The sequence below is a fragment of the Danio rerio genome, chromosome 5, assembly GCF_049306965.1.
Source record: "Danio rerio strain Tuebingen ecotype United States chromosome 5, GRCz12tu, whole genome shotgun sequence".
NCBI lineage: Eukaryota > Metazoa > Chordata > Actinopteri > Cypriniformes > Danionidae > Danio > Danio rerio.
In genome coordinates, this window is record NC_133180.1 from 12,853,168 (window position 1) to 12,877,641 (window position 24,474).

A 24,474-nucleotide genomic window follows, 5' to 3' on the forward strand; every position below is an offset into this window, starting at 1 on the left:
CGACGCGTTTGTTTCTCATTTTTATTTATAGACTGAGTTTTCTTATCCTATGAGATATCATGACAGCATGTGCTTTGCGATGACACACGTGCCAAGCTAAGAGACAGCGCACAGCACACAGTATTTAGGTGGTTGTGAAGAGTCGTAGGTGTTTGTGTCCATGATCCACAGGGTTTGTTTGTCGCATGGCTTTCTCCATGATGCTGTCAGGGCTACCGATACAGCCAACCTGTTTGTGTGCAGTGTTTGTCGGGAGAGCTGTACGAGAATTTGAGAATGGCAGAATTTGACTTTTATCAGTTGAGTTCGTTACTATTCAGACACATCGCCTATCCGTCCTGCCATGTCTGCACATGTTTAAAATCCTCAAGATTACCGGCAGGACTAATGGATGGAATAGACGGGAAAAAAGACCTGCAGCACTGCTATCCACTGTGTCTGCATTCAGACCCGGGGAATTAGAAAAACAGAAGTCCTGCTCATTTATAGTGTTTATATAAACATGATTGCGGTTATATATTATATGAAATTATAAACTATAGTAGGCTGGGCAGGTTAATAAATTACTTACTGTTTATTTCTTTGCATTTTAACGTTGTAAACTATAAAATCATGGGTCTCCTCACTGTTTGTGTTTTTTTTTCTTGAGCTGGTGAGCTAACTGACAGTTGTTCACTCCCCTCCTTTTCCGCTGCTCTACTGGCCACGCCTACTCCTCCCTCTGTTCACAGCGCTCCACGCCTATCATGGAGCATTTAAAAAAAAAATATAAATCTGAGGTAAACTTGAACTGAAAGAGGGGGACTCATGGCCCTTCAAAATACATGTAATGTCTAATGGCAATTCATTCTATGTTTTGATTTATTTAACTTCTTGTGGTTTAATAAAATATTCCAATCCTACAAATACCAGTGGCCCTCAACTCCAGTTCTGGAAAACCACTGCATTTGTAAGTGTCTTTTTTTAATATTAAAATATAATAATGTCTTTCAACGCAGACGATGTTGTTTTGTTGGCTTCATCGAACATGGACCTTCAGCATGCACTGGGGCGGTTTGCTGTCGAGTGTGACGTGGCTGGGATGAGAATCAGCACCTATAATTTTGAGGCCATGGTGCTCCACCAGAAAAAGGTGGTTTGCCATCTGCAGGTTGGAGAAAAGTCCTTACCCCAGGTAGAGGACTTCAAGTACCTTTGGGTTTTGTTCAGGTGTAAGGGAAGGATGAAACATGAGATTAACAGACGGATCGGTGCAGCGGCAACAGTGATGCGGTCGATGTACCGGTCCATTGTGGTAAAGAAAGAGCTGAACCAAAAGGCAAAGCTCTTGATTTACCGGTCAATCACTGTTCCTTCTCGCACCTATGGTCATGACGGAAAGGACAAGATCTTCGATACAAGCAGCCGAAATGAGTTTCCTTCACAGGGTGGCAGGGCGCAAGCTTATAGATAGAACGAGGAGCTCTGTCACCCGGGAGGAGCTCGAAGTAGAACTGCTGCTTCTCCACATCGAGAGAAGCTAGCTGAGGAGGCTCGGCAATCTGTTTTGGATGCCTCCTTGACGCCTACATAGGGAGGTGTTCCAGGTATGTCCCACCGGGAGGAAGCCTCGGGGAAAACCCAGGACACGCTGGAGGGACTATGTCTCTCGGCTGGCCTGGGAATGCCTTTGGCTCCCCCCAGAGGTGCTGGAGGAAGTGTCTGGGGAGATGGAAGTCTGGGGTTCTCTCCTGTGACTGCTGCCCCCACAACCAGGCCCCGAAAAGCGGATGAAAATGAATAGGTGAGTATCTTTCAACACTAGCTATGTTTCCATCCAAAAATGTGAATGAACTTTATGCGCAAAACTGGATTATCGCATAAAAGATGTGCGAATAAAGCAGCATTTCCATCCGAGTCAAAGCGAACAAAATCGTCACTTCCTGATTAACTGGCGCCAAATATCAACAGTAAAAACTGAATTTGCAGTAGGAGAAGCTGTGTCTATCTTTTCTTCATCTAATAAATGACTTGCGCCTCAGAAGGCGATCCTGACACGCAGTAAATGCGCAGTGTCGTTTGAAGGCGTCAGACGCAGAGCACAGACACTCTTGATTCTGAAGGTCATTAATAATATAATAACACTAATATTTAAACGGTAAGGCATTTTGGAATGACCAAAACAACAGTTCAGATGGTTTACAGTGTGCTCAGCCTGCTGATTTGTCCATTTACACACATTTTCATAATCACATGATCTCTTATAACAGAATCACATGACCTTTTTTAATGCGCATACTGGAATTTGTGTGGGAAAAGTGTTTCCATCGTAGATTATGCGCATCTTTTCTCATCGAATAAAAAGTTTATCCTACTCAGTTATGCACATATGTTTGTTATGCACATTTTTTTAAATTTATGAGCATCATGGCGTTTCCATCAACAGGTTTTTTATGTGCACATGCAAAATGTGCATAAAAATAGGTGGATGGAAACATAGCTATTGACATTTGTATGAAACTGAACTGAACTTTGCAAGTGACATATGTATCACACTGAACTGAATCGGTTTTAATTGAACTACAACTACACCACAATTCCACCACAATCTCAAATACTGTTGTGCCTTTTTATGTTATTTTCTTTATCCACGTTAAGCTATAGAAATAAATAAATCATTTCACACATATAATGTGGTTTATGACCCAATTATGCAAGAACTTTCTCTATTTTAATGCAACAGACTTCAGTGAAAATATAAATCTACAAAACTCCACAGAACATCAGCAGAAACATACTTTGATCTGGCACTTTGTAGGTTTTGTCTCTGCACAACTTTGGCTCCGTAAACTTTCTTCTTATGGATGCTGTAAAGCGCTGTAAGTAGACACACACACACACACACACACACACACACAAACAATCAACAGTTAAAATGTGCAGTGTGAAATTAGATTATATAAAACATCAAAAGGCAATTTAGCGGCCACACAACTTGATTTGCTATAAAACTCACAATAGAGCCGAACCACCCATTTCAAGATAATTTTAAGGACTTTGGATGCAACGTTGCGACTTAGAAAATGAGACTTGAAAGCCATGAATGCATTGTTTACACTTCTGCTAATTGAATAAGGAAGTGTTTACAATCCTCGGGGTAATGCTAACACAGAGCTGAGACAATCCGTGCCAAGCTAATGAGCCACTAAAATGGCAATGTCTTCAAGAGTCAGTTGGTATGCGTCATAAATTTGAAGCGAATGAAAAAAAACGCTTTGCCATTCACAGGGGAAGGACTTTAAGTATCATTTAATTTGATAAAAGCTTATTGGCTTTCTGAAATGATGAGTCATGCATTGATGAATGAAAGGTACTGGAGCGGTTGTGTACCTTGCGTTAGTGTCGGTGCTTCAGCCGTGTATGTCATCCGGAACTTGCTTTTCTTCCAGCTGCGATCGTTACTAATCAGGGAATCGTTTGCTTTCTCGATGTTAACATCATCACCGACACAAAAAACGTCGCATGCAGCCTGCCATGAAAAAAAAAGAAGAATAAAATGGATCAAAACTCATTCTTTGCATGATAACTCCTGATAACTATGCCTGATGTATATATACACACACACACACATTTTATATCTAAATGTTAAATACATTTTCTCAAATATATGAATGCATGTGTCGAATTATATTTACATGATAATTATACACAGTACCCTCACATATATTACGTCAAAACAAACTTTTATCTTGGATTAATAAAATCACAAATATAACTATACATATAATCTGGGGAATAAAATAAAATAAAATAAAATAAAATAAAATAAAATAAAATAAAATAAAATAAAATAAAATAAAAATTATTATGCGTATGAATGAAGAAATTTGACCACACTAACTTAACTATTTATACAGCTTAACAGTTCTTCTATACAGCTTAAAGTGACATTTAAAGGCTTAACTAGGTTAACTAAGCAGGTTAGGATAAATAGGCAAGTTATTGCAAGTTATGTGAAACAATGTTTTTTTATATTATCAGACATACTGTGAAAATTTCCTTGTTCTGTTAAACATCATTTGGGAAATATTTTAAAAAGCATATATTATGTACTATGATATATAACTGTATATATTATTAATCATGAGCTAAGCCATTAAAATAATATTGGGAATTAAACTAAACTTTGGTAAACTAAACTAAAACAAAATATTTGCTAGAAATGTATTATTCCTATGACTGATCAAACTTGACTATACCAACTTAATGATGGCTTAATAAAAGAATTAATACACAAAATAAAATCATTTTACAGTGTGCAAAGTAGTGACTGAAAACTCACAATAACAATGTATTATGCATTGAGCAAAACCATAAATAAATTGCTGCAAAATAATAAAAAAATAAAATAAAAATTATAATAAAAAAGAATAGAAAATTAATAAAATAAAATTATTATTCCTATGACTAAACGAATCTGACCACACCAACTTAATGACTGCATAATAAAAAAAAAAATCTACAAATAAAATCACTTTTACAGTGTGCAAAGTAGTGGCTGAAAACTCACAATAACTATGTATCATGCATTTTGAGCTTAACCATAAATATAATGCTGGAAAATAAAATAAAATACAAATAAAAAATAATAAAATAAAATGATTATTCCTACGACTAAACGAATCTGACCACACCAACTTAATGACTGCATAATAAAAGAATTAAGCCACAAATAAAATTACCTTCACAGTGTGCAAAGTAGTGACTGAAAACTTAAATAAAATAAAACAAATCTGACGAAACCAACTTAATGATTGCTGAATAAAATAATCAACAATTGTTTTTTTAACAGTGTGCAAAGTACTGACTGAAATCTGAAAAATATTATGTATCATGAGCCAAAACATAAATGTAAATGTAAAACTGAAAAAATCTAAACAAAATAAAAATATAAATAAAATAAAAATAATAATAAAATAAAATTTTAAATAATTGTTATTCCTAAAACTGAATTAACCTGACTGTCAACTTAATGACTGCTTAATAAAACAATTAATATACAAATAAAACATTAAAATAAAAAATAAAACAAAACAAACTAAAATAAAATAAAACAAAAAACAAAATAAAAAAAACAACTAAACTAAAATAATAATAATAAAAATAAAATAAAATAAAATTTTAAAATCATAAAATAAATATAATGCTGGAAAATAAAATCTAAATAAAATAGAATAAAAAAATAAAAATACAAATAAAATAAAAATATTATTACTCCTAAGACTTGACTACTCCTAACCTGACTACATGTAAATAATGTATATGTAAACATGACTACATGTATATGTAAATAAATAAATATATGTGTATACACACACACACACACACACACATATTTTTATTTATAATTATTACGCCAAATTAATGACCGCTTAATGAAATAACTAATCCACAAACAAAATATATTTTGTTTTTACTGTGTGCCGAGTAGTGACTGCAGCCCACTATTCTCTGAGGGCGATACCTTAAAAACTTTCTTAGCCCACGTTCTGAAGGATTCCTCCTGGCCGCAGAGTTCGTCTCCTTCCCCCATGCGCAGGATTCGTTCCCCGCCAAGCTCCTCGAACAGCGTGTCCACTGCGTGGGCAAATGCACAGAAGTGTGGGTATGCCCGAGAGCCAAGGCCAAACACGGAGAATCTGCATGAGAGAAAGCGAGAGCTGAAAAAATAACACTCGAAGCGCATGAAACACAAACAACACCACATGCAGCTCATATATACACAAAACCAAGCGCATTATGAGAGTGGGACGGCTGTGGACATCAGGCCAGAGGCTGTGAGCTTTGATCCTGAAACTATGAAAACTAAAATTCAAGGACAGAGAGTATGTTACGCAAGCATGCATACACATACGTGCAATGCTCGCAAGTCAAAGCCGATATGCTAAAAAATAAATAAAAAAAAAGGTGTGAAATTTGTGTTGATTGCTTTAGGATGGAATTTCTTTTTAAAACTGAACTTTCAAATGGCTGTTCTCTGTTCTTTGGCTCTTTGTGTTTGAAGAACTTAAGTTTAAGCCAGAGGGACAAAAAAGTCAAAGTTACCATAAAATTAAAATAAAATAAAACACCTGCAAGAGAAATTAAGAAAATACGCAAATATTTATATTTTTTGACTGAATATTTATTGAGTTTTTTTCATGATAAGCAAATATATTTTGCATAAAGACCTGCTTAATTACTGAAATGTAAACATTACCTATTTCTATCATGCATGTATGTATTTATCATGTGAATTGTACTTTTATTGTTCAGTTGATAGCTAGCTTAACATCTTTATGGTCTTAAAATGTTACTAAATGTCCTTAAAACTGAATTTATTCCTATATTGGAACACTTTGGAACAAGGTGCTGTATGTTAGTAAATTATGTAATTGTTGACTCCTATAAAGCATAAGAATACCATAATATGTTTGCAGATATTTAAGAAACATGCCAACTGAACATTCTTGTTTAATTGAAAAACAATGTCAGATATTCTGCTTTGAAAATGTGCGTTTCAGATGACTTTATTAATAAGTTATTCGAGTCATTGCAGAGATGTATGGATGCAGTCCTTCAAGCTCATGGGAGTCATACACAATATTCGTTCTTTTTCCACTGCAGCATGACTTTATATTCTATACTGAACATTATTTCTGTTAAGTGACAAGACTTTAGCCTAAGCAAAGTCAGACCTTACTGTCCTATTTAAATAATTAAAAATCAAGACATGATCATGTTTTATTTTGGTGAAATAAGTGTAATCTAGAGACCTTTGCTTTCATATAAGCCACTTCTGATACCAAATGATCAACTAGAAGTCAAGTTATTATTTGTTGTTCCTAAAACTTGGATCCATAACAAAATTTTTGTCAGTGTTTTGCGATATAAATATAATTTTACAATTTGACTTAAGAAGAATTCATAGTTTTACACTCATTGGGAAATATATACTGTATATATTATATCTTCTTTTATACAAACCAATATTTGTTCTGTTATTTTGATCATTTTATTGTATTTTTGAGAAAGGTATTTAGAGGTGACCCTGTAATGTTTAAGCAGTTTAATATTCTTTCAAAAGTATACAAACGTGCATTCAGTACCTGACATTAGCAAGCGGTCCAGTGCTCTCGAAGTTGGCTTTTGATTCAGGCTCATCGCTGGAGGATTTGCGGGTGTCAGAATACGAAGAAACGCTGTTAAACCGCACCTTGTACGTCCTGAGAGAGAGAAACAGAGACATATTTCTTTATGTGAATGGTCTGACTGTGCAGACGAGACCAAAAAAAAAAAGCATCTTATGCATTAACATGAGTGCCTGTTGCATATATGCTAAGACTTGTGTAGGTGTGTAAATCGAAACACTGAAGAAAAAAAGAAAATCAATTATGTGTAAGCAGATGGGTGGGAAGAGGAGATGGAAAAATCCCTGGTTTGCCTCTCCACTCACTTTCTGTCCTCTACGCTGGTGGTGGGATGTCTCATCTCCATCAGCGCCGCACCAAATTTCTGCATCGTTGAAAAGAGGACAAAGGAAAAGGAGAGAAGTTACTTGTCCTTCCTACGCACACAATCCCTAATTCAGGAAGCACAATGCAGATTCTTCATTAATAAATATTTGAAACCATTAGTGGTGTAATGGTACATGTTTTACTCCCGAACAGTCATGGTACGGGGGTGACGGTTCTGTTCATGCACTCACACAATGAATACAGTCAGTTCAAATATGCAGAAAAAGACATTAGCAGCCATTCACAAACAAGTTTTTTCCTTTCACATATTTTACAAACTATATTTAACAAAGCAAGGAATTTACACAGTATTTTCTATAATATTTTTCTCCTGGAGTCTGGAGTCTTATTTGTTTTACTTCAGCTAGAATAAAAGCAGTTTATCATTTTTTAAAACATCTTAAGGTCAATATTATTAGCCCCCTTAAGCCATATTTTTTTTCTGACTGTCTACAGAACAAACCATCATCATACAATGATTTGCCTAATTCGCTCTAACATAAATGTGCATGTATTTGACCATTAAAGCGCTCACATTAAGATGATGTTAGATGTGTGTGCTGTGCTCGTCTCCGAGGCTAAGCGCGCACACACACACACACACACACACACACACACACACACACACACACACACACACAGAAGCAAGCCATGCGGTCTCGTTCGCGCTATTAAAAATATGAATGATTCGAATGTACATCAATGAATGATGCACATCCTGTTCTGCAAATGTTACATTACAGCACATGCTTTTAGTCATTTTCATTTGAAACAGTTTTGCAGAGCAACAAAGGTGTACAACTGTCACTTTCTATAACAGAAACGTATTATTTTTTTCTGTCCTGAGGGGTGATTTTGAATTGACGGATGGGGCCGGATCAAATGGTCTCACGGGCCGTATACGGCCTGGAGGCCACACCTTCCCCACCACTGCACTAAAGCAACACACACCTCCCACCAGTGCCGATATAAAGCCACATTGCACTGCTATGAGTGTTACATTGCGTTTATACAACAGTTAATTAAGACAAGCACGCATATTATAATTTTAAATAATGCAGTAGCAATAATTTCATTTTTGATATTAAAATAATAATAATAACAATAATAATAATAATAATCAAGATTCAATATTTTTAAGGAACAACATCAAAAGTTATAAATCCCTAAAACCAGTCATGTGTGAAGTCCTTTATCTTCAGGGAGAGCATGTTTTGTTGTGTTGTGAAGTGTTGACACTTTGATTCAAAGCTGAAGGAGATGATTGATGTGCTCAATCAAACACTAGTGTGCTAAAGCAAACTCGTATATTAATAACTCACCTCTCCATTTTCAGGAGGGTCACCGTTGCCGAATGTGCTTGTCACGACTATCACAAGTGTCTCGTGCTCCAGATCCACTGTGTCATATTCATCCATAGACATCACCTGAAGGAGAAGAAATAACACTGTTGTGAACATGCACATGACATTATTGCTCCCAGGAAACTTTGTACATTAAAATAGTTTTTTTGAAGTCATATTGTGTTTTATGTCTCTTTTTATGTAGACATTAAATTAATGAGACAAGAACTTACAGTTAGGGTGAATGAGTGGAACATAATACACATGACATTAAATAAATAAAATGTTGCTATAGCTCATATAAAACATGTATTTATGGGCATACATTTAAAATAAATAGATATTCCTAGAACTCTAAATTAAATTATATTGTTTAGATGTATGGCAATCAAAAAAGATCACAGCTCAACTTCATGTTGAAAACAAGTACTTGACACATTGTACCCAAGACGGAACAATGTCTAGCACAACAACAAAATAAAGTTCAGACATGTGTGTAGGCATAGTGTATAGACCGTCATATTGGGGTGATATATACACACTCAGTCCTTTTTTTCCAATTTAACAACATAAAAACGGACCAATTGGAGTGGTTTTGAGAATGATCGCAACTTGACGTAGGAGTGCGGTCCCCCTCAATCAAAGTTAATCCAGTGAGCGTGGTTATTACTCTCGGCATGCAGAAACACGGTTTTATGAAGCCTTTATGATTAATTAACCGTGACAAATTAAATCGCAGTTAATAGTGAAACCGGTTAATCATTGCATCCTTATACGGATGACGCCTGCATCTTAGCGGATGCAAAACTATACAAAGACACGAATGATTTTGTAACTACCACTTTGACACATTCTGGCACATTAGGAATATTGATTTCTCAACAGTAGTCTCTGCTTAGTCTGTGTCCGAGTCGTACATATACTGTTTGGCTGAATGCTGGTCCTCTTACTCATGTTGCTTCTCTCTGTCTGCCTGTCTGTTGCCATACACAAAGCAGAGTTGAGCAGACGATACAGTTCAAAACATTGTGGAGCCATTTTAAATTTTACCATAGAATGATTATTTGCATTTGCTTTTAAGGACTGTGAATAAGATTTTTAAGCCAATTTAATAGGGGTGTGAACCAACACTGGTCTCACGGTTTGCTTCTGATTATCATGTCATCAATTCAGTTCAATTTAATATCTGAGTGTATTGACGGTGCTTTTCATACACAGTTTTATATTTTCTTCACAGCACAGCAATTTTTGCATTGAAATTTACTGTATAAATATATTTATATTTAGCCTATATACTATTTGTAATACAAAATATCACTCTCGCTTTCTAGGCCTTGTCTAGCAAGTTCTTTCTTACACCCCTTTGATTGGTCACGCGCTCAACAGAAAGGGCTGCAATTAGCTCTAATGCGCTGGAGCTCTTCAAAAATGAGTGACACTGATAAACAGGAGCAGCAATTATAGACACGGTGGAAAAAACTGCAGACACTTGCTCATGTCTGTATTTAAAAGTATCGCTGTAACAGCTGAGAAGAGAGGAAAAGTCATGCCAACAGGTCAGATGGGCCACAGTGAGAGAAAGAAAAATGACATCAGTACATAATATCCGGTTATGATTATTACTGAACCGATACCGAATTGTCCACGTCTGCATCGTGGTGCACCCGAAGAAACAATTAATTTTGACACCTCTACAATTTAAGCCATTTGGATACAATAAATTAAGCATTCATCACTTAAAGATTAATTGCATAGTTATTATCACAATGAAAACTTTAGTGTTATATTACTGAATTCCATTTCTGTACCTGATTACTGCTAGACTCCCCTGAAAACCAGAAAGCACAGATCCTTTTATTTGTATCTTTGTCCTATGGTGTTTAACTGCTTGCATTTTGTTTATGACATTTTATGCAGATTTACTCCCCTACAAAATACTTAGTCAATCTAAAATTATGAATTACACTCACCGGCCACTTTATTAGGTACATCTGTCCAACAGCACGGTAACGCAAATTTCTAATCAGCCAATCACATGGCAGCAACTTAATGCATTTAGGCATGTAGACATAATCGAGATGATCTGCTGCAGTTCAAACTGAGCATCAGAATGGGGAAGAAAGATGATTTAAGTGATTCTGAACGTGGCATGGTTGTTGGTGCCAGACAGGCAGGTCTGAGCATTTCAGAAACTGCTGATCTACTGGGATGTTCACGCACAACCATGTCTAGGGTTTACAGAGAATGATCGGAAAAAGAGAAAATATCCAATAAGCGGCAGTTCTGTGGGTGTTCTGTAAATGCCTTGTTGATGCCAGAGGACAGAGGAGAATGGCCAGACTGGTTCCAGCTGATAGAAAGTCATCAATAACCACTCATTACAAACAAAGTCTGCAGAAGAGCATCTCTGAACTCACAACAAGTACAACCTTGAGGCAGATGAGCTACAGCAGCAGAAGACCACACCGGGTGCGACTTCTGTTAGCTATGAACAGATAACTGAGGCTACAATTCGCACAGGCTCACCAAAATTGGATGATAGAACATTGGAAAAATGTTGCCTGCTCTGATAAGTCTCGACAATGAGTTCACTGTACTCAAATGGCCTCCACAGTCACCACATCTCAATCCAATAGAGCACATTTGGGATGTGGTGAAACAGGAGATTCACATTATGAATGTGCAGCAACTGCATGATGCTATCATATCAAAATGTACCAAAATCTCAGAGGAATATTTCAAGTACCTTGTTGAATCTTTGCCATAAAGGCTTAAGGCAGTTCTGAAGACAAAAGGGGGTCCAGCATGGTACTAGTAAGAATTATTTAATAAAGTGGCTGGTGAGTGTATTTACAAATGGACCTATTGATGTAATCTGCTGAAATTGTATTCACATCCGAAGGAAGGATGGATGGATAGATGAATGGATGGATGGTAAAAGCAAATATTGCAATTTCATTTTTTTTTCATTATTGTACAACCAAAGTAAGAACAACCCAAACCATAAACCATAACTTGTGGATCAGTGAACCTTTTTGCTTGGGTCAGAAAACTGTCCCCATTGCACCAGAAAGCAAGTATTCTAATTACTAGTGCTGTTTGTGTGAATGTACGTAACACTTCCTCCTCAAAAAAATGACAGTTTTAATGTGGTTTTTCCATCTCATTTGGTGGCCAGAAGCTAACTTTTGGTCAGATAGATCAGCTTTCGAGGAGATTTCAGGCAGTTTTATTTGAGTGTGAAAAATCACACTCGATGTGCATCAAGAATGGGAGGCACGTAACCTCTAGATCCTGACGTACTGCCAAAAGGGGTGTAGCGGTAATGAACAGTTCGTACGGCGCACAACGAGCAGCTAATGCGGCATGATACAATTAACAGAAAAGACGCATCAGTGCGTGTGGCAGGGCAAACGCCTTCAGGACATACGGAAAGTAACAGAAGCTGCATCTGCATGTAAATCGAGTATTAACAAGCGCACATGAATGAGATTGATTATTCTGCCTGATTATAAAAATAACTTTTAACAGCTCTCCCAAGGCTAAATACTTGATCGAGTCAATACGCTTGTTTCATACGTCATGTAGCTTCAAGCGTAACTTGATGGTATCTTAACCTACAGCTCAATGCACGAGTGCGTCAATTCTTGTCATTTTATGCCACTGAAATGACAGAAATTGTGGGAAAAGGCACATTTGTGTAAGCTTTAGCATTGCGCGCTTTGATGTGAAAATGGCTTTTATTCTGTAAACTGGAAGACAGATTTTGCTTGAGAAAAAAGAGGGTATCTTAAACTAATATGCTTTGCTTACATCAATGCGTACGTGTAAATCCACTGGTGGCATTCATGTGGGATGAATGGAAGTTGGGAAGGGCTTCAAGAATTGAGCGCAGATGTCAATCTATTGTGTTTCAATAAGCTTGTCGTTCTTACCTTGGCATCAAATGCGTGCTTGAAAATCTCACAGAGCGTTTTTGCATAGTCCTGCGATTTCCCTGTTTCTGTGGCGAATAAGATGGTGGCTTTGACTCTCTTGGCCATGGCTTGTCCCATGAGTTTGGCGGAGAACTTTACAGCCCTGCAAATCATACATAGTAACAGACATATATGTCAAGTCATATTTACGCCAAGTATTTAATACGACTTTTATAATAACAGGCAAAATGAAAGCAGTGATAAACTCAAAGAACAAGAAACTATAAATTATGACAACAGTCATTATTTAGCTCAAGTTGGATTGGTGTTGATTCAGTTCTGTTCAATAACAGAGTTGAGCAGTTATGTAACAAGTTTAATACAGTTAAAAAAAAGTGTCATTATTCAGCTTAAAGTCCACATAAACTGGTAGCTGCAACCATTATTTTGTTTTTCGTAATGTAATGTAATGTGTATTTATATAGCGCATTTATTGTGTATGGCCGTACACCCAAAGCACTTCACAATCATAAGGGAGGTCTCTCCACACCACCACCAGTGTGTAGCATCTACTTAGATGATGGGATGGCAGCCACAGGACAACGATGATAGCTCACCACACACCAGCATTAGGGGGAGTGGAGAGACAGTGATAGAGCCAATTCAATGGATGGGGATTATTGGGAGGCCATGATGGTAAGGGCCGAGAGGAAATTTGTCCAGAGCACCGGGTTTACACCACTACTCTTTACTCTTTACAAGTGCCATGGGATTTTGACCACAGAGACAGGACCTCGGTTTAACGTCTCATCTGAAAGACGGATTGTGACGCAGTCCTTAAAGAAACGAAAGTTTATGATAAAACGGTGGGCGTGGCTTGGTTTTTCCACTGCATGCTGATTGGATGTTACAGTACGTTAGCCACACCCAATACCTCAAACAGAAGTAATCTAAGAATTTAACTAAAAACAATTAGGAAGTGCATTTTCTGATTTCAATGAAAGATTACAAAAGCAAGCAGTTTGTTTTTCTTAATGACATGTACAGATGAATTGTTAATCACTAAATTTGCAATGTGAGCAAAATAAACAAAATATTAGCAAAGTAATCGCCTTTGATTAATCGCGCTGACCTAGCATGACCACATTTTAATCTGGACTATTGATTATAATGTCAATGAACTGTTGAACTAAAAAAAAAAACATGTCTCTTACCATCATCTCTTTAGCCCTGCTCACAATGTGCAATTTCAGACAGTATTTGGTTGTCTGAGACAAATTTGGGTAATCCTTAAAAGAAAACCTAGGTTAAAATCTTTGATCTTTGATTGGTGGTTTGACATGTTCACCAACAGCCGTTAAACAATAGGTGCAATCAGATTTTTGATTAAGTTCTGGCAGAATCAGAAGATTTGACACTTTTCTGCAGTGTGACTTTAGCTGTAATGAGCGTCAAACCAAAAACCAATAGGAGCACAGAATCTGATGACTCAAAGCAACAATTTTAAACCACCGTTTTACTATTGAGGCACGCTGTGAGCAAAATTACAGTTTGCTTATGTTTACCAGGAGGTAAATTCCATTTCATAATACAGTATTTATACAGTATTTATTATTTAATTTCATAATGCGTCTTTATTGTTGTTTAATCTGACAAAACGACAGATCTTCCTATCATAATATTGCTTGTTTAGAATTCTGCATTGCAAGCATTAATGGGGCTAGAATACATACTGTGACTTGTTGGAGTAAGATAGCCCAAGTTTTAAATGGATTTATATATTGTGTGACATTCAACCAGAAACGTGCATTATCTGACCCTGAAATAAAAACAAACACAAAGAATAAAGTATTTCATTACAAAAATGTCTAAAATGGACTGATGGTTGATTTCTGTGAGTCGTTCTGTAAAGGAGTTTGTCATTCATTTGGTTCTCAGATTTTTTTTCCTTTATTAAAAACTGTTTCCAAATATACAAACACTGTCATCGTCCTTGTTCTCAGCCCAATTGAAATTACAGCTTTAATAGTTTTGTTATGCTAAAAACTTGAGAATAAGCAAAGTTTAAGTTGTTATCCTTCACATCAATTAATTAAACACAAAGTTTTAAATAAATTCTACAAATAAATACTACAAATATATAATACAAATACATTGACAAGTCAGCCTATGTTTTGGTCAGTCCTGTCACATTTGCGTTAATTTCTACATAATATGTGTGCAATACAGTTTTAAGACTATGGGCCCTCTCATACACCCGACGCAATAAGGCGCAAGACATGTCTGCCTTAACGTGTAAGCATTTTCTGACCAACGCAACCTTAATTTTCTCGCTTTGTATATATATATACACACACACACACACACACACACACACACACACGCATACATGCATACATACATACATGTACACGACTCATGTCTCATTGACATGCCTCATTTATTAATTATTATTATTTTCTGTAAGAAGCTTTACAATATTATATTTGTGCATAGTCAGTATTAAGGCCAAATCTAGAGCTAATCTAACAAAAGAACTAATGATAAAAGTCCACAATTAGTACACCCAAATTTATGTTATGGGAAAAAAAAAAATATATATATATATATATACATATATATATATATATATATATATATATATATATATATATATATATATATATATATATATATATATATATATATATATATATATATATATATATATATATATATATTTGTTGAAATTTTGTAGTTTGTATTTTTTCTTCCAATATTTTGCATTGATTTAAATAGATTATCTTTCAATTTCTAAAGATGCTGATTGAAAATAATATTATGTTAATACATATTTCCATTTAATAAATCTGTTTTGTACAAATACACCAAAATATATGACCTATATTCACTGGCAAATGGATAAAAATATTCATTTTCAAAATAAGGTTTACTCAAATATATTGAGCACTGTATTTCCTTCCCTTTTCCAATAAATATCTGTACTGTATTCTTGCTTTTTTATGGAAACATTTTGAAAGAAAAAAAAAATGAAATCACAAGAAATCTTATAGTGTGACATGAGAGAGTGATGTCTGTTAAGTCTGACAAACTACAATCATTTTAAATCCTTAAACATCGCACAGTGTGAGCCAGGCTTTACGTCAGCTCTCAGCATGAGTTTGACACACTGACAGACACTTTCCCCTCATTTCCGAGTCTGCACAATCACATAAACGCAGCTATATAGTATATCCTGCAGGCAATTATCATAATAGCTCAGAGGCTGAAGGAATCCAGATTACACCTGAGAGTTAAACTCAGACCATTCTCATCAGAGTAAATATGACATACTCTCAAACAGCCATTTGCACAACTGCTGGCTAAAATGGCATATGGGTTAAAAATACAATAATAGGTTGGAAAAGATCTGCGCGCTGCAGACGGCCGGCCCTCAGAAGAACTGTACAGGTTGAACATCACTGTACAGTTTGTGTAAAAACAACCCACTTCACCCACTCACTTGGCAAGTTTCTTGAATCCAATCGCTCTTTTCTTTGTTGGCGTCCCATTCACTCCTTTCCATACGTGAGTATTCCATGGGTCAGGCTGGAGAGAAAAGAAAGTAGAGCTAATTTTATTGTTAAATACACAGGCTGATTGATAATAAATAATTATAAGAGGGTGCAATGATAAATTAGAAAACATCGGAGATCTAAAACAAGTTGGGTTTTAATTAAGTGAAGTTTATTTATAAACAAATTTCGAGAGGATCACGTGCTTATGATTGTTCACAGATAGTCCTGCATTAGCTTACGACTGATTCACCCATTAGATGATTCCTGACTCACTATAAATAACCAGAGTTTTATTATCTCAGTATCTTCGTCTTGAAAAATTCCCTCCCACCCACACCTCCCTCTCCCTTCTTGAAAATGGGCGACATGGCATCCCAGTGATCAGCACTGTTGCCTCACAGCAAGCATGTCTCTGGTTAAAGTCTCATTAAACCAGTCAACATTTTTAAGTGGAGCTTGTTCTTCCCGTGTTCTGCGGTTTCCTCATACAGTCTGAAAAACATGCAACCCAAGTAAACTGTACATACCAAATCATCATAGCCACGCTATGATCATCGAAGCTACCATAGCTCAAACACCCCTCCCGCCGTGTTAACGGAGAGGGTGTTTAGGGGGGAGAGAGCCCAGGGCTCGAGGATCTTATGTTTCAAGTGTGAACTCTTGAAACGCCTATAATATGTATAAAATTATGAAATATCTTACTGTGCTTTCTTGTTTGTTTGCTTTAGCAGTATAAATATCTCAACATCCAAAACTCAAATATATTAAGAAGCTAAATTAACTAGAATAATAATTTATCGACAAATGTACCAGAATTAAGTGGTTTTATTTTTAAACTAAGAATAGTGGGGTCTTTCTTAAACACAAACACATTTCATTTGGATGATTTTATTTTTCATAATATACATTTCTATCTATCTATCTATCTATCTATCTATCTATCTATCTATCTATCTATCTATCTATCTATCTATCTATCCATCCATCCATCCATCCATCCATCCATCCATCCATCCATCCATCCATCCATCCATCCATCCATCCATCCATCCATCCATCCATCCATCTATCTATCTATCTATAAACTTATATATACATACAGATGAAGTCAGAATTATTAGCACCCCTGAATTATTACCCCCCCCCCCCCTTACTTTTTTCCCCAATTTCTGTTTTAACGGAGAGAAGATTCTTTCAACACATTTCTAAACATAATAGTTTTAATAACTTATTTCTAATACCTGATGTGAACAATATTTGACTAGATAAATTTCTAGACACTTCTTAACAGCTTAAAGTGACATTTAAAGGCTTAACTAGGTTAATTAGGTTAACAATGCAGTATAGGGTAATTAGGTAAGTTATTGTATAATGATGGTTTGTTCTGTATATTATTGAAACAATTGCTTTAAAAATATTGATCTTAAAATGTTGTTTAAAATCTAAAAAAAAAAAAAAAAAAAAACTTTTGTTGAAGCCGAAATAAAACAAATAAGACTTTTTCCAGAAGAAAAAATATTATCAGACAAACTGTGAAAATTCCCTTGCTCTGTTAAACATCATTAGGAAAAAATGTAAAAAATAAACAAATAATTTGATGGTGGGCTAATATTTCTGACTTCAACTGTGTGTATGTGTGTATGTGTGTGTGTGTGTGTGTGTATATATATATATATATATATATATATATATATATATAGTTCACACTTATTTTAAGCTTCATGTACTTGCCAGTTAAAATGAAAGCCTTAAATGCCTCAGAAACATGACACGGAAGATACATTCGGCACAAAATGTGCTAGTATAATTGCACTCATAATTAAAAGTCATTACTACTTCATTCTAAAATAGACAAGAGCCTTACCTGGTACTCAAAAGATGGTGTGAGGCGATAGTTGAGCATTTCCTGGTGGAATACAGGTGTGATGCTACCGGACATGGGTGGCACTATCCAAACCCAGTCTCCCGGACAGCCTCCTCTCACTCGGTACTCATTCTCCATGTGCTTCATGAAGGACTCAGTGGCCGAGTGATGGTCTACTATGGTAACCTTTGACATCTGCATACGGCAAATGAGAAAGATAGGAACTACTTAGATCCTGGCTGGAAAAACAAACAGCTCTGCAATCCAAAACTACTGTTACATTATTACAGCTGTTACTGTTACAGCATTGTCTCTCACAAAAAAAAAAAAAAACTTCTTTCCAGTGCAATTATAAAAACCTTCCTAGGTAAAAATTAAATCTTGTTTAAAAAAAAAAAACATTTAAAAAATTAAGATTTAAAAAAGTATGTTCATGCTTAAAACAATGCAATGATCTTTTAGAAATCGAAGTCAAAGTTAGACTTAATGGCAGATTTTTATTTTGTAAACAAAAATGTGCTTGATTTTATTCTAGATATTGCATTTCATATAGTTCCTGTAATCAAAACAAATATACACATTAGCTAGTTTACTGTAAACCAGCCCCCCTCCAAAATACAGCTATTTACTGTAATCAAATAATATTGTATAGTCAAATGCAGTTACATTATTTAAAAATTAAAGACCTACTGCCAGAATTTTACTGTTAAATGTAAATTTGCAGTAAATCTACCGTGATTTATGAGTATTTAGATTAGGGTTGTCAAATCTAAACTTGGTAAGTGCGCGCACAGTGTTGTGAATAAAGTTAGGGGTCGTACATACACATTTTAAAAATGTATTTATTGGAGGGAATAAAAGTGTATTAACAACTGTATAGAGTCTCTATAACACTTCATTAAACCACATTTATCAAAAATAGTAAGGTTTTATATTTAATTTTAGTTTGGACCACATTTGTGTCTCAATCAAAATATGAAATATGGTCTCTAACCAATATAAGCATAAAACAGTACTGTAGGCTAGCATAGAAGAGTAGTCTACTTTAAAAACAAATTCAGAAAAACTGATATTAAAACAAAAAGGCAACAACTGATAAACCACATTGTAACAAGCAACTAATGGTTACTGATATTGTATTATTGAAATTATTATTTTAGCTTTAAAAAGGCAACCTAATCATGAAACGATCCATGCCAACTGCCGATGCCTGCAACTGAACTTAAAAAAAAATAAAAAAATAAAGCAATATATTTATTATTAGGCTATTACAGATAAATGGTAGCTTATATAAAAAAAATGGTAAGAAGTTTATTTAGATTATTTTGCTCCAAAGGACACTTGCACTGGGCTTATATGCCAAACCTAAGAAAATTAGGGATTTTTATGACTCTTACCAGACACCCTGCATCTCTTCATAGAAACAATCTCATCTATTCTAGGTTTAATGTCCCTTGCCATGGCTACTTTCATTACAGACATAATATGGTTTTCTGTGAGGCGGGATCTGTGGGATGATTTGGTCAGCTTCATTATAGAGAACATTTGTTCACATGAGTATGTGCTCCATATCATAGACATGATGAGTGCAGCGTTAAAGCAAGTAGGGTGGTCAAAATACAAGGTAAAAATGTATTTTTTTTATTTTTGGAATTGGCTCATGCAAAAACTATTTTGACAGGCTACGCTGAATCTGATTTTTAAATCAAGTAATTGAACCTCAAGCATTGATTCGGATAAGTATTTTTAATTATGCTTTCTCTAACAGAAAAATTAACTTTTAAAGGTTACCCATTATGCCCAATTTTACAGTTACAATTACTTGGTGTGTGTATGTAAAGTTTCAGCTCAAAATACCCCTCAGATCATTTTTCATAACCCCCTTTTAGGCTTTGATCCAAATTGAGCCGTTTTAGCGACTGTTGCTTTAAATTCAAATGAGATTGTGGGCCAGAGGGCGGAGCTACAAATGCCTCAGTAGATATGTTTCCATCCATCTGTTTTTATGCACATTTGGATATGACAAAAAATGCAGATAAAAAAGCATATGTGCATAACTCAGTAGGACAAACTTTTTATTCAACAAGACAAAATGCGCATAAAATACAATGGGAACACTTTTACCGAACAAATTCCAGTATGCGCATTAAAAATAATCATGATTTTGTTACAAGACTGTCATGTGATGATAAAAATGTGTGTGAATGGACAAACCAGCAGGCTGAGCACATTGTAAAATATCTGAAATGTTGTGTCTTACAAGTCATTCTAAAACACAGTATCCATTTCAGTATTAGTGTTATTATATTATTGATTATATTCAGAATAGTCAAGAGGATTTGTGATCAGCATCTCATGCTTTCATTGTGTGTCGGCATTGTCTTCTGAGGTGCAAGTAATTTATTAAATGAAGAAAAAATTAACACAGCTTGTTCTAATATCTGTCAACACTAGGATGTGAAAATAAGGGATAAATCTCTCAATTAATCTCTCATTTAGATTTTTCGCTTGACTAAATAACCGAGGTGTCACTTTAAAAATGCACATATCTAACCTGATAATAAAAGCATTTTATTCCTTTCCTAATTTTTATGCTCATTTAAGACAAAATTTGTTGTGTTTAAAAGAAAACCCGCCAAGATCGACATGTTTAGAGGTTGTTGTTGTTGTTGTTGTTATTATTATTATTATGCGTTTATGTTTGTTCAAACACTCATACAAATCCCAGAGCATCTACATTTGCTCCGCTTCAAATCACATGTACAGAATCCGTTTGGGAAACAGCGTCTATTTAATCGCTATTGAGCGCGTCTGATACTCACGCACCGCTACATGAACTGACTGTTTTGAGAATTGCATAGGAGTGGCAACGGCACCAGTAATAGAAAGAAAGGGAATCCTGCCTTCTTTATATTTTTTTCAAAGGGTTTTGTGCCTAAATAAAATGAAAGCACAAACAGATTCATATTTAAGAGCCCCCTGGTGGTTCGGCGGTATGGGTTGCGCTAAGGGAGGATCAGCTCTTAAATGTTTCATGCCACCCTTCATGAAAGATTAAAAATACCGGAGAAATGCAGGAAAATACATTTACGGGATGATAGCGGGATAGAATTGCAAAAAACATCAGAATTCCTCAATCAATTCTGTTTTTACTTTTGATATTTGGTACCAGATAATCGTGAAGTGACAATTTTGTTCTCTTTGACTCATTGGACGGCAAAGCTGCTTGATTCAAGGGTCTTTTATGCAAAATTCCAGTTTTGTGCATACATTTAATTTGCATATTTGGATGGAAACATAGCTGGTGAGATCACTGATGGGTGAGGCTGACGACATGTACAAAGGGAAAATGTCAATCAAAGTGTTTCTTTAGACTGTTTTTATCAAGTGTGATTATATTAAAAATAATTAATGCATTTTTTGTATTAGAAGCTGGTTATATTTACATACTATTGCCACACAACTGTGTTTAAAATTCTTATATAAATGATTTTTGCATAATAGGTCTCCTTTAAATGCAATAAAGCATCAATTAAAGATGTAAAAAAATGTATTATATTTGTCCAAAGCCCTAACAATAACAATAGTCATAAATTTGTGCATCCATGGATACAGTTTTTTTTTTTTTAGATGCATGTTAGATAGTCTAATACAGCCTGCAATTAAACCCCCAGATTGGCTTGCACTGCATCACGTCTAGATTTCCAAGTCGATTTAATCGTTATCTGCCATTGTTTTGACTCCATCCGCAATTATGAAAGATAAGAAACAGAGCGCAGCTACTTACTAACATCTAATTAGTTTATCAGTGTTGAAAGCGTCACATAAAAGCCTTTTAGTTTGAAATAAGGTCTTGTGGGTAAACAAACTGCAGGGGGTGTGCAATAAATATCAATAAACATGCTTTCTTCGGTAACATGAGCTTTCAGTTAAACGTTCTGGGTGCTTAACTGTAATAAATAGAACAGAGAGGATTCTGGCTTTGATTTGTGAAAGCCGCTTTATGTTTTGTCTGCATGCACGAGTCTTTATAAATGCTGCATAAAATTTGCCTTCAGACTCTTGGAGAAGCGGTGTAAAAAGAGATAGAGCGGGGAAAAATGAAATACTGGCATAAATAAACAAACGTGACTGAAAATAAGACCGAGTGTAAGATTACATGTGGGTGAAGCTCAAAAAGACTGTCAAAAACATGTCAGGGTCGTGTTTGACAACAAAATCTAAAGAAATAGACATATTATTAGCTTATATAAATAAAACGGATCCTATATTTAGGGGCTTTTGTTGGCATTGTGAGATTATTTACAATTAAGCGTATCCATAAATCCATTTATTATTACTAAAAATAGAATTTTTTTTTTAAAATATGTCAAGTTAGCAAAAACTCAAGTTTAATTATTAAAAGTGAAAAACTCATAAATAAATAAAGCAAGGACGTAACTTTGATTTGAAATGTTTTTTTTGTTTTTTTTTAACTTCCATTTACTAAATTTACCTGTAATTACAGACAACATTCAAGAGAAAATAGTCTGATTAAACAAATTTAATTGCAAACGAACCTAAAATTAAAAAATAAAAATAAAAAATAACAAACTGAACTACAAACTGTGTGCTGAAATATTTTGTAATATCAATTGGAGACAGACAGCAACAACAATTAATGTAAGCAAATAATATAAAAATGTTGATCCTTATTGATAATAATTCATGCATAAAAAACAACCATATTTAGTAAATGAAAATAAATATGTAGGAATGAAAATTATCATATGCATATGTTTATATGGCAAAACATGTCTTTTTCACCAAGAAGATCCATACAGATTCCAAAGGCTGCTCTGGACTCTATCTTCTCTGACTCTACTACTAGGCTCTCCTCAGGGCCTGCTCTGTTTGTCTCTCTCAATTATTATCATATATCATGTTTTTATCATTCCATGCTTTATAATTTTATACGGTTATTTTGTAACTAATTCAGTTGTCCCCATAGAGAATTATTGTCATTAAATCATTTCATTTTCAAGTATTTGTGAATTACTTTTGATTTAACATCAACACTTAATTGCTCCATACTGCAATAAAATACAATCACATATCATCAACGCTCTCAAACATTTTTAGCTATTAATGCTGCACTTGTTTTCATTTTTGGTATAAGATTGCAGAAGGATGGTTTGACTTTTTTTACCACCATACTGTTAACGTTTTAGTTTTGAACCGTTGTAGTTAATAATCCATTCTTACAAATAAAATATTTACTTTTTTAGCTAATTTTCTGTGTAGTACAAATACTTCAACATTATAGTTGAAGCCCGAATCCCCTCCCCAACTTTTATTTTACAATTTACATTTTTTTTCAATAACTCGTTTCTAATAACTGATTTATTTTATCTTTGCCATGATAACAGAACATAATATTTTAACTAGATATTTTTCAAGATACTAGTTTTCAGCTTAAAGTGACATTTAAAAGCTTAACTAGGTTAATTGAGCAAGTCATTGAATAACAGTGGTTTGTTCTGTAGACAATCAAAATACATATATATTGTTTAAAGGTTCGATCACACCGAACGGGCTTTTATGTTCCAAAAACGTGAGGCGCACCTTACTGCCTTTTTTGTTGACAAGAAAAAAAGAATGTCACTAAGAAACGACTGAATCAGCTGTGTATTGTGCACGAGCGCTGCTGTTGATGTTGTTATAATTGTAAAATTTAAATAATATAGCGGTATTCAAGATTTGTGAGTCATCAAGCTCTGGATAACTTAAAAAGAAGACAGATAGTCTCTTCTCCATCTTTAAAAGTCTCTGTAGTCGTCTTGACAACAAAAACACTGCAGTCACCTCAATGGAAACCCTGACTCTGCTTTCATTTGATTGGAGATTAAAACAGATTTGACTGATGTAACACACTTTTTCTGCACAAAGTTGACTTTTTCATTGTGAGGTGCAGCAGGCGGTTAAAACACAGCACACAAAATGCTTGTGACATTAAATTCATCAGATGCTGCTTCACATTTTATTACTGTCCCAAACAATTGTTTCAACCACAATATCTGCTCATTATAACTCTTACCAAGTTATTTTCAGAGCATTCCCCAATACATAGACGCATGCATGGACACACACAGACTCTCTCTGTGTTCTGCAAATTTTTGCAATAGTTATTTTTTTTATTTTGTTACAACCCTGGTCTATAGTGCAAGGACATAACATAAAACACCTAACAAATAAAATCTAAAACACATATAAGCCCTG

The 24,474-nt window shown here is 34.9% G+C and overlaps 1 protein-coding gene across 3 annotated transcripts in view; it reads right to left on the reverse strand.

The window, feature by feature from the left end:
• The window catches only part of nos1 (nitric oxide synthase 1 (neuronal)), a 130,357-nt gene that overhangs the window by 28,473 nt on the left and 77,410 nt on the right, over positions 1-24,474 (reverse strand). For all 3 annotated transcript variants that reach the window (XM_073951027.1, XM_005165053.6, NM_131660.1), the window contains 9 exon segments: positions 18,217-18,411; positions 16,298-16,383; positions 12,814-12,958; positions 8,858-8,962; positions 7,475-7,533; positions 7,128-7,244; positions 5,504-5,678; positions 3,370-3,508; positions 2,778-2,856 (listed from right to left, as the gene is read on the reverse strand). In XM_073951027.1, the coding sequence (XP_073807128.1) occupies positions 2,778-2,856; positions 3,370-3,508; positions 5,504-5,678; positions 7,128-7,244; positions 7,475-7,533; positions 8,858-8,962; positions 12,814-12,958; positions 16,298-16,383; positions 18,217-18,411 (1,100 nt within the window).